The 11,963-nt window shown below is 36.5% G+C and overlaps 1 protein-coding gene across 1 annotated transcript; it reads right to left on the bottom strand.

The window, feature by feature from the left end:
• Positions 1 to 8,563: 8,563 nt before the first annotated feature.
• Positions 8,564 to 10,769, bottom strand: LOC142637956 (exopolygalacturonase-like). The gene is made up of 4 exons (XM_075811942.1): positions 10,636 to 10,769; positions 10,118 to 10,426; positions 8,926 to 9,441; positions 8,564 to 8,797 (listed from the first exon to the last, which is right to left on the bottom strand). The coding sequence occupies exons 1-4, from the start codon at positions 10,756 to 10,758 to the stop codon at positions 8,564 to 8,566; spliced, it is 1,182 nt and encodes a 393-aa protein (XP_075668057.1). The 5' UTR covers positions 10,759 to 10,769.
• Positions 10,770 to 11,963: the final 1,194 nt, after the last annotated feature.

Raw genomic sequence — 11,963 nt, 5'->3', positions numbered from 1 at the left:
CCGCATGATCAATCTTAGCTTCGAGAGGGCCATCATCAGTTTGGATAGTGTGTCAGGTGTGCAGTTGGACATTGACATGTTAGGAAGTACTCCACTGAGACCATCCGCTACTTCGACTTGGTGTCGGATTACATGTTCCTCTCACAAAGGACCATGAAGGAATGTGTTCGTATGGCTAGGGTTTTCCTTCTCCACTTGCTAGGAGCCTACGTTTTTGCCAATGGTGGGTAACGGTGTCTTTGAGGTGGCTAACCCTCTTCTAGGACTTTGGGGTGGCACGGAGGGCCAACTAGGGGCAAGCATGTCTTGCTTGTCTTTACTCTACCCTCAACACTCTTAGCCGGGGCACCTTGTAATAGCTTGTGGGGCCTTGGAAGCTCCTTGAGGTTAGTCCTCTTTCCGCTCTTTGCACTTTTATTTGTAGCTTGTAGTCTTGCAAATTGTATTGTCTTGAAAATTGTCATCTTGCATCTGCCATCTTACAAACTGTCATCTTGCATTTGTCATCTTGTAAACTGTCATTTTGTATCTAACTTGAGATTTGTGCTTCATTTTTGCAGTGGTATGTGGTTAAGTATGGCCTTATAACTCTGGGCACTGACCTAGTGATGGAAATACGCATGTAGGCAGCAAAAAATAAACGGATCTACTTCATTCGTAATTGTTAACATGTACTATGTAAGTTTCAGAATATAGAACAAGAAAGTGTACCTTGGAGCGGTGAATTTCAAAATTGAAGATCATAAGAACTTGGTAACACTTTCAATCTTCAATCCAATTCCACTAACGCCCAAGATGTGTGGTCTCTCAATCAGTTTCAAAGGGAGAATGATAGAGTGTCCCATTCTCACATACACACCATTTCACAATAGTGTTTCTCTTTTTCATATAATAAAATTCTGTATGTTTCTCTCCTTATAATTGATTATCTAATTGGGCCTTTTGGGCCTTTCCAATTGGGCTTTAGTATGTGGCTTGGAGTAGGACCAAAAGGGACCAATAAGACACTAGCTCCAATGGGCCTTGGGCTTTTCTGTCAAATCTTGACAAGTCCAAAGTTACCATTAACTATATTTAATACCACTATATAAATATAGTTGCACTCTAGGCCTTATTTATAAATTATATCCCAAGACTTTATTATACATGCAACCCCTTCATAAAATATTCGTAGTAATACAAAGTCATGAATGCAGACTGCCACTTTGTAAATTACTACATCTTAATTCCTTGAGTACTCGGTTTAATCATTTAAAGTTATCCAACATATATTTATGAAATCCAATTTCATAAATATATACTTTAGTAACTTCTTACCAAAGTGGTTAGGCCTAACTCTCTGAATAACAAACCCATTAAACTTATCTCAAGGGAATATTTTGTATCTCTGTTAAGAGACTATGAATTCCATCTTGAGAATATATGTTCCATCAACACTAAATGTGATTTCCCAATATACTAAGATTTTGACTGTTACTTTAGATCTCACTCTTGATATATCAAAACAACCTACACTTCATGATCAGGTCCATTATCCTTTCAGGATTAAGAGTTCATGTATATAGAAGTCGTGAGATTTATTATTCAATTGACAGTCGTTAGGAGAATAATAAATCTCACAGCGGCCCAGTTCAATATGTCTTAACTCTTAAAACATATCAACATATCAACTAGAAATCTCCATTTCCATGATCAAGACAAATCATCTTAGTTGATACGTTATAGTCTTCGTAGATGAAATGCCCAATTTCATCACCGACTACGAACTACAATTTTGAGTTTACAAAGAACTTGTGATTTATATCTTCTGTAACTTTTCACATAAATCACATACTATGCATCTCATGGATTATATGATAATGTCCCACATTCATGTTACCATTATTTTAGATTATAATAAAACAACTTTATTAATCACAATATTAAGTCATACCTAATGTCATACATAATATCATACATAACATTATACAATAGGATTTAAGGGCACTAATCCTAACACCTAGTTCTAAGGGATTTTCACCAAGTGAGGGCACATCTTCCTAGGTTGACTTCGGATAAGGTAAATTTAAGAGTTGCACTATTCATGCTTTTCCTTTTATGTTTTTTCCTTAGGATATTCTCTTTTTAATCTTCTGTCTTTATAGGTGAACTAGGCCCTGTGGGCCGGCCAGCCCCTTTTTGTTACTTGAGACTTGGAGCTTGCCACTCTTGTTGCTTTGGAGATTACCCAACCCCTTGAAGGAGCGGGTTTAAGGGCTCTATATTTGGCGAAATGGGTGAGGTGCCTGTTGGTGGGTATGGACAAACCACAAATTCCAAGGGACCCACTTGAGTTCATGCTTGCCCCACACTCCATGACTAATGTTGAGTACAACTCATGGGGTAGTGGTATTTCTTATGCTAAGTGGCTTCTTGAGGGGTTAGACTATGAGGAGTTCAACCTGACTCGCCTCATGCCTTCTCTCACTGTCCAAGTATATATTCAAACTCTTGTTCTTCTTCTCTCTCTTCTATCTTGGTTTGTCATGATTACTAATGCGAGGAATTGTAATAAGGGGGCCCGCTACCGGTGAGCCCATTGATCCTCAACATATCCCTTGGACGGTTTATGCTTATGGCCTAAATGGCTTTGATCGGGAGCGTGTTGTGCCCCACAACCCTAATGTCATGGGCTATCCTTTCTCTCCCAACACTTGAGCGGTGAGTTCTTTCCTTCTTTTGTTGTTTCTTTTCTTTTCTTTCTTTCTTTTTTTTTTTTTTTTTTCTCTCTTCGCCCAATTTCTCTTCGCCTTTTAGTCACTAACCCTTTTATCTTCAAATTGTAGCCTACTATCCAAGAGCATAAGGAGTTGGTATGGTTGGCTGGGAATCTCAAGTTGGAGGTGACCAACTACTCGAGGGAACTATATGGTCCTAGAGGAGCGGCCCACCTAGGTGGGGGTGGTGATGATGATGGTGGAAAGAAGGAGGACTCAGAGGCCATTCCTAGCTACCAACCAAGGAAGAGACATCACCACTGATTACTTATGGTCACATCATATACAACAAACAACACACAACTTTTTTTTTTTTTTGCTTTTAATGTTTTTCTTTATTCCTTTTATCAAACATTTGGGTTTAGTTTGAGACAAAGGATTGTATTAAGAACATCTTTTACATTTATGCTTTTCATAGCAACTTAGCACTTAATTTACAAGATAATGATAAATTGTATGTTTCTATACAATTTTGCTTCTTTGATGCTTGCAATTGTGTGCTTGGAATATGTCTTGAATGATTTTTTAGGTCACAGGAACCCTAGGAATGCTTGGGAGTGGAAAAAGTTTGGTCAAAATAGGGGAACATGGGCTTCTACCAAGCGTCGTGCATACGTGGGTATAAGCCTGCGTACACAGCTTTGACTTTACGTATGCAGGGTTGATTCCATGTACGTGGGCCATGAATCAGAAAAACCCTAGCTGACTTACTTAGGTATAAAAGTAGCCATTTGAATCCAAAACCCTCACCAACATATTTCCAACCTAGAGAACACTTTTTTGAGGTCTCCCAATCGTAGAAAACTCTCCTCTTGATGTCTCCACTTGGATTAGGAAGCTTAGTCCTAATTTCAAGGATTCTATTGCTCCCTATGGCCTTTCTTGCATCTTACCTTACCATCAAATTAGGGTGGATGAGCATCTTCTTCATGCTGCTGCCAACTATTGGGTTCCTTCTGACATGTATTCCGCTTCAACGAAATAGAACTATGCCCCACTATTGAGGAATTTGCTGCTATTATGGGTGAACTAAAAATTGATGATCTCATCTTTTCTACCATGGGTGGGGACCTTCCTTCCTTACTGCGAGTCGTGTTGGGCATCCTTAAAACCACAACTAATAAGTGGTGTGTTTTTTGGCAAATTCAACCTTAGGTTGGTCCTTGATTATTGTTCCAGTTCGAGGCTTGTTAAGGGTGAAAGGCCATGATCATACTACATTCATGCGTTTTCTTGGTTCAACAGTTATATTGTGTGGACCTCCGGATATGCATGGTTGCTTATGAGCTAAAGAGGGGCAATCCGGTAGGCTTGATCTTGGCAGAAACTCTCAATGATTTGGATGCCTTTCAAAGGAGGGAAGCAAGCTTCTTTGTAGGAAGTCCTCTTCTTCTGTAGGTTTAATCCCTAACTTTTGCCTAGGTTCTCAACCTAGCAGGATCCCTCTAATTTTGCATGGATTGCCTTACGGTTTTCAACCCATTGAGGTACCTTATATCGTCTTTTATCTCTGTCTCTTTATTATTATATATTTTTTCACTCATGCTCTCCATTTTATTTCTTTTCTTTCTCCTTTTTTCCCATTCTCTTCTCTCCTCCTCCTTTTCTTAGATATGGCTACAAGAGAGGTTTCAGTTGCTTCATCCTCCTAATGTGCCCCTCAACACCTACCTTCTTAGGCATCTTAGGGACCACCGGCTTCGAGACATCTTGGGCTTTGAAGCATACATAAAGCTTATAAGTCACCTGAAGGAGACTAACACTCAGTGGGTCGTGGAATGGTGGCATATCTCAAGTATGGTCTATAGTTGCTGCAAGGACCATTGTTTAACTCTAGTTGGGCTTCATTGCTTCTCTTACTACTCCACTTGTCGTATCTCAAGGTAATTTGGATAGCATCAAAGAGCTCCTGATGATGAGGGTACCTTCCACACCTCGGTGTTCACCAATAGGATCTTGGGCAAGATCAGTGAAGCTTGGCCATGCCGTAGGGTGACGAAAGACATTGTTCCTCCCAAATACATCTACCCCACTGCAAGCTACAAGCAATGGTTGGAGGATGACATGAACTGGATTATGAAGGATGAGAAGTATATGAAGACTAGCAAGAAGATAAGAAGGACCGAGTGACCACCTTGATATGCCCCATGTTTTACTTTTTTGCACTTTTATGATTCTCATGTTTTTGTTTTTTGAATTTAATAAAGGATTGGAATGTTTCAAATCCCCTATGAAAACAAACTTATCATCTTTTAATTTGAGCAATGAAAGAATTTCCCTTTTTATTATCTTCGCTTATTGTCATTCCATTTATTCATTTTTTGTCTTTTCTTTTTTTTTTTTCCTTTGCCATGTAATTTTTGCCCATGTCGTCCTTTAAGGAATTTTCGCCATGCCCATGGTCTTTTCCCCTAACTTTTGCCTAGACCGCCCTTTCGGGTTTTCAATCTAGTAGGGTTCTTTTGCCATAATTTTTGCCTAGGCCACCCTTTCAGGTTTTCAACCTAGCAGGCTTTTTTTTTTTTTAATGTGGTATTTCCGGAGTCTATCCATGTTAATGAGGCAAAGCATCTCTTCCTCATCCAAATTTGTGATTCTTGTAGCACTTCTAGACATCATCCTCTTAATGATAAAAGGCCCCAACCACCTAGGCTTCATTTTTCCACTTGGGTCAAAAGTCTCATCTCTAAGCACTTTTAGGACCAAGTCCCCTTCTTTAAGGTTTCTTGGCTTCACTTTCTTGTTGAATGCTCTAGCAATCCTTTTTTGGTACCTTTGTGCATGGTATTATTCCCTAGCCCTCTTCTCATCTGTTAAAGCCAAATTTTCATATCTCACCTTGGTCCAATCCTCTTCTAGGACCTTAGTTTCTACCAATACCCTCAAAGATTCTATCTCCATCTAAATACGAAGTACTGCCTCACTACCATAAACCAAAGAGTAAGGTGTCGCCTAAACTGAGAAAGGCCATAAGGAGGTCATGCTATACAACTCACTAGGCAGAACATGGTTCAAGTTGGTCTGTGTTTGACAATTATGGTAGCTCTTCACATGGTCCACACAATTATTCTCCATTGTATTCTAGTAGTACCCCATCCTTAGTATTTTCTTAGCTAACATTCTTCCATTCATATGAGGGCCACAGATTCCTTGATGAACTTCTTCCATTACCCTCTCGGCTTCTTCTCTCTTCAAACAATGAAGGTGTACACCATCATAGGACCTTCTATAAAGTTTTCCTCCACATAGGATGTATTGGGTTGCCATCATCCTAATGGAACGACGTTCCCTCTTATTGGCGTCACCTAGATATGACCCTAGTTCCAAGAACTTTATGATGTCGTAGTAACATAGAACTTCGTCTATGGCCATTACTGAAGTTTCGGCCTTCCTTTTGTGCACTTTCTCATAACTTTGTTCGATATCCAAGGGTTGTGTCCATACTCCCTTAGGTATTTCAATCATAGAGGCTAAAGTAGCCAAGGCATCTGCAAACTACTTTTGAGTTCTAGGGATGATTGTGTAATCAATCTTGTCAAAGGTCTTAGTTAAATCCTCTAGGCATTTTTGATAGGTTTTCAAGTGTTCTTCCTTCACTTTCCACAACTTTTGCGCTTGGGCTATAACCAAAGTTAAATCCCTAAAGACTTCAGCTTCTTTTACCCCCCAAATCTTAAAAAGCTTCCATTTCGGCGATGCAAGCTTCATATTCATCCATGTTCTTAGTCGCTTCAATGTTCAATTTGATTGCCAAAGGTATGTAAAATCTCTCAGGAGTGATTAAGAGTATTCCTATCCCATTTCCATATTGGTTTGCGGCTTCATCAAAATACATCTTCCATGTCCCTACCTCAACATCCAAAATATATTCATTTGGAAAATCCTCTTTACCCTCTTCCCTCTTTATAGGGTTCTCGACACAAAAATCTGACACAACGCTTTCATTGATAGCTTTCATAGCCACATACTTCAAGTTGAATTTTGCCAACAAAATCAACCATCTTGACAATCTTCCACTCAAAGCAGGCTTCTCAAATAGGTACTTCAATGGGTCCATTCTTGCCACCACCCATATTTGGAAGGGTAAAACGATGTCTCAATTTTCGTACAGCCCAAACAAGTGCAAAGCATGACTTTTCTATGGGAGTGTACCTAGTCTCGTAATCATGGAATCTCTTGCTCAAGTAATATATGGCTCTTTCATTCTTCTCATCATCTTCATGTGCAAGCATACTTCCAACTGCCTCCCTTATGATGGAGAGGTATAAGAGTAAGGGTTTTCGATGTTGTGGAGGCATTAGGATAGGCGGGTGGAGTAGATATTCCTTGATAAGTTTAAAGGATTTTTTGGCATTCATCGTTCCATGTGTATGGTTCATTCTTCCTTAGGAGTTTTAAGATGGGCTCACTAGTGGAAGTGAGCTTGGAATGAATCAACTAATGTATTGCAGTCGACCTAAGAAGCCCCTAATCTCTTTCTCACTTTTGGGTGGAGGCATCTCCAATATGGCTTTGATCTTGGATGGGTCAACTTGTATCCCTCTATCACTTACTAGGATTCCCAACAACTTTCCAGCGGTTACTCTAAAGGTGCACTTTTGTACGTTCAATCTCAATCCATATTCTTTAACAACCCATGACCTACCAAAACAATGCCAAAAAGTCTCGTCAAGAGTTCTTTGACCTAGGAATGCCTCTTGATTAAGCCTATGAGAATCTGGCCTCAAAAGAATACCTCAAGCCTTTAGATTTTTACATCCATGCCTAATCATATACCTTCCAGTTGGAACCTCAATGAGTTTTATCATTTTCACCAGAAGTCTAGCAAAAAGACCGACAAATATTTCTGCCTTAAGAATAAGATACAAGACCTAATATACAATGGGACTATTGTGATTAAAATAATGCAAGCCTAAGTGCAAATTTTTCACAAATAATAATATCTTGGTGAGTCCAAGGTTGATCCACAAGGAATGATTGACAGTACTGTAAAAACTTCTATTATTAAGTAGTAAATAAAAATAGTTGTTTGTTTGTTTGTCCACCGAAAGATAGAGCAAGATAATATTGAAACTACAATTGAAAATAACAAAATAAATTTAAGAGAAATTAATGGAGAAAAACACTAGGGATTCAGCATCCACATAATATTTTATCATATGAACTTAGATTATTTTTAACTCAATTGGGTAGAGAGCCAACTCGCCTAATCAGAAGATAAAAAAAATAAAGTACTCAAACAATGTGTAAAGTAGATTGAATATGAATGATTGAGCAAATGATTCAATTGTGTGTTACAGGGGAGATTAAGAATTCTATATATTATCTTCTTTTCATTTTATTTTTCTGTTTTTTTTTTTTTTTTTTTTTTTTTTTTTTGTGTTTTGGTTTTGGGATGAGTTTTGTGGTGTTTTTGGTGTCTTTAGTGGTGAGTTCTAATGGCAGTAGTGGAGGGTTTGGGAGTGATGGACGGTAATGGTGGGATGTGTGGTGATGGACGGGGTGAACACAAACATTTATTTGCAAATAATAAAAAGTACTTACTACAAATTGAATAACCATTTCTTTTATTCAAAAAGGTCCCAGTTGCAATGACAAAATAAATACTATCTATAACAACACTACAGATCATAGAAGCTTTCAGTAAAAGCCTAAACTTAAACAATTCAAAAAATAACTAAGCAACATTCCCCAATTTCATTTAAATAAAGAAAAAGGGAACATGCTAGACACAAGTAAATGAGATTCTATTCAGAATAGAACTTCTATAACCTATCTACAGATAGTATTTCTTCATTTTGCATTAGTTAAATTTTTTTGGTACAAGCAAGAGGGTTCTGCTTGCCTGAAACTGTGGGCTGGACATTAACACAAGTGGAAGTAGCAGATCCATCTCCCTTGTATGTGAGATCAATGTTAGCAACCACCACCTGTTGGCATGGTACACTCTTACTGCAAATAAGCTTCACAGCTTCCTGTGTTGAAGAAGTTCCTTTAATGTCCTTGAAGCTAACATTGCTGATCTTAACTTTAGAAGGAGACTGAAAATAAAACAAACAAACAAAAAAATCCACCCAAGAATTTGATATTAGAGTTGATAATTTGTTTTCTTTTTTTTAAAACTTTTAACATCAAAATGTGTGTATATATTTGTGATATTTATAATAACCTCATTTGAGCATTGATTGTTTGGGCAGTAGTTTTGATCAATGAGGATAGGATTGGCAACATTATTCATGGTAATACTCTCAAAATGCATATCAGAAGCAGTCCCAGCAGGGGAAGCAGGCCATGTTTTTATTCTAACACCATTATCTGTATTGCTAAGATTGGCACCAATAATTCTGATTCCTGAAACAGGTTGTTCGTTCTGGTACCTACCAAGACTTCCAACGCTGATACCATGGCCAGGTCCACAAGTTACTTGCTTAATAGTAATATCTTGGGTTCCATCACCAATGGAGATGCAATCATCACCTGTTCCAATATTGGCATTGGTAATGTTGATTTGAGAAGAACGTCCAATGTGGATTCCATCAGTGTTGGGGCTATCTGCGGGTGCAGTTACGGTAACATGTTGGAATTGCAAGTTCTTGCATTCCAAAAGGTTGATGTGGAAAAATTTGCTATCCTTTGATGTAATGTCTTGGACTATTGAATTTGTGATGAAATTGAACCTTATATTCTGTTCATGTTTACAAGTTAGATAAATTAAAACACCAAATACGAATGCTCAAGTTTCATTTATATATATTCTCCTGAAAGAAATTTTATTTAAAAATGTCATATTTAGTCAAATGATGACAATTCAAAAAAAGTTAAAAATTGGTTTGGCAATAAATTTTATAAGCATCATTAAGTCAACATAATAGATAGGAAAAATGGTAAAATTATAACAAATATTATCACATAAAAACTTACAACCTAATGTGTCTATGAACATGGTTGGTACTACTACAACAATATTATCTTATATAAACAATTCTTATCTTAGATCACATACACTTTGTCACAACTTGATGACATGTACAATTGTGATTGGTGAACTATCACTTTCAGATTTAACCATCATTTTTTCTATATCACTCATAGTTGCATTAGTGTTGTGGCACCAAATGTTGTGTCCATATTCCATAGCATTTTCATATATAAATGTTCAATTACTTCTTTTGTGAGCTGTGACACATCGCTATTTAAAATATATGTCAAATCATTTGTATTATCTTAAGCATCCTTTAACATATAAATGCTTGAATTACATTTTAGTAATGGGTAAAGCTTGTAAAGTTGTAGTGACTATATATATCTAAGTAGAAAATGATGGAAATGTAAATGCTAATTATTTAACATTTAAATCTTACCATAGGAAGTATGTCACAGTTGTAGTTTTTGGCACAATTGTTTTTTTGCCATGCCATTTGTCCTTTGCCATCAAAAACTCCTCCGCCTGACACAGTAAGACTGTCGATATTTTCAAAAACAACCCAACCATCTTTACCCTTGAAGGATTCAACGTCTGATGGGGCTTGTAGGGTGCCCTGAAGGTTAAACTCAATAGCACCTTTGCATGGACCCAACAAAGTCACTAAACCTAGTTTGTAAGACCCTGTTGAAATCACAACTTTACTTCCTGCTATTGCGCATGCAGCTTTCCAAGCTTGTGTCAAAGCCTAAACACATTATGAAAATTCAAAATCATTATATTGCAATTATTTTGCATGTTAATGTTTTATCAATTTGATCAAGAAACCAGTTGGTTTTTAGTATAAACAGAGTTTGAACCTAAGTTATCTTATTCGACGTTAAAAGGCTTTACGAGTTAAGTTGAACAAAATTTTCATGTTAATTAAGTATGGTTAATTGAACTATGCATTTATACCTGAGTGATATCGCCATTAGGTTGTGCTCCATATGATTTAACATCAAAGACATTCTCAGCATTGGTGGATGCCAACAACAATAGCAAGGAAACAGTTGCAATGCTAAAATTCTTTCCCATCATTGTTCTTTAAATATTTCCTTGCTATTGCCAATTGGTTGTGCAGAATGATGAATACCCCATTTGATTTGAAGCTATTTATACTTCAATATGTGAGTTCAACACCACTGAAGCTATCCAACTAATATTAACTAATTTTACAATTGACTTATGCTAAAAACTCTTTAGGGATTTGAACATGTGTTTTTTGTCAAAATGATTCACTTTGCCTTATTTGTCAAGCTCCCATTCCCTAAAATCAAATCCTTGATTTTCTTTTAGACACAAAATGACCATTAACGGTTAACCACTAAATCCAAATCCCTTGATTTTCTCTTACACGCAAAATAATCGTTAACAGTTGGCCAGTGAAACCAAATCCCTTCATTTTCTTTTAGACACAAAATGACGGTTAAAAGGAAGAGTGACCAAGTAAAACTATCGATTTTAGTAAAGGCTAATGGGTACATCAAACAAAAAAAGAAAAAACAAATAAAAAAAGGAAGAAGTGTGGCTATATTTCGGCTGCTCTAATTTACTAATGCGTATTTATGATATATTTTTTGCTAATTTACTAATGCGTATTTATGATATTTTTTTTTCTAATTTACTAATACTCGTTTATTTTCTTTTTTGAGAATGCTAAAAATGGAGCATATAAAGATGGAGAAAAGAGGAGATGAAAGTGCTTTTTTTCTTATTAATTGCTCCCTCTGTCTCAATTTGTTTGTCTTTTATTCCATTTTAGAATGTCCCAAAATATTGTCCTGATTCTAAAATTAAAAACCATTAATTTTCTAATATTCTTATTATGCCCCTACTTTATTTTCAAAACCATTTTAGTTTTGAAAACTTATACATTTTTATATAGCAAACTAAACAATAAATTATGTTCTTTTAAAAAGTTGGATTTTTAAAATTGGACAAACAAATTGGGACGGAGGAAGTACTAGCATATAACCAGGTGCATATGCACAGGTATATTTAAAACAATCACAATTATACAAATAAATGAGTTTAAATTATATCTAGTATTAGAGTTACAACTTACACATTTTTTAAGCTATGAATTTCTAAAATACGTAATGGTTTCCCATTGGAAATGAGATAGGACACTTGCCAAAAAAATTAAAAAATTAGATAGGACATGTAACGCAAAATTGAACTCTAATTGAAATCCAATTTAGAATCTAAATGGATTTAAACTCTTTGATTTTTGTACCTAATAA

This window comes from Castanea sativa, chromosome 6 (genome assembly GCF_040712315.1).
Source record: "Castanea sativa cultivar Marrone di Chiusa Pesio chromosome 6, ASM4071231v1".
NCBI lineage: Eukaryota > Viridiplantae > Streptophyta > Magnoliopsida > Fagales > Fagaceae > Castanea > Castanea sativa.
Note: the sequence above shows the minus strand (reverse complement) of the source record. Positions and strands in the feature narration are given on the sequence as shown.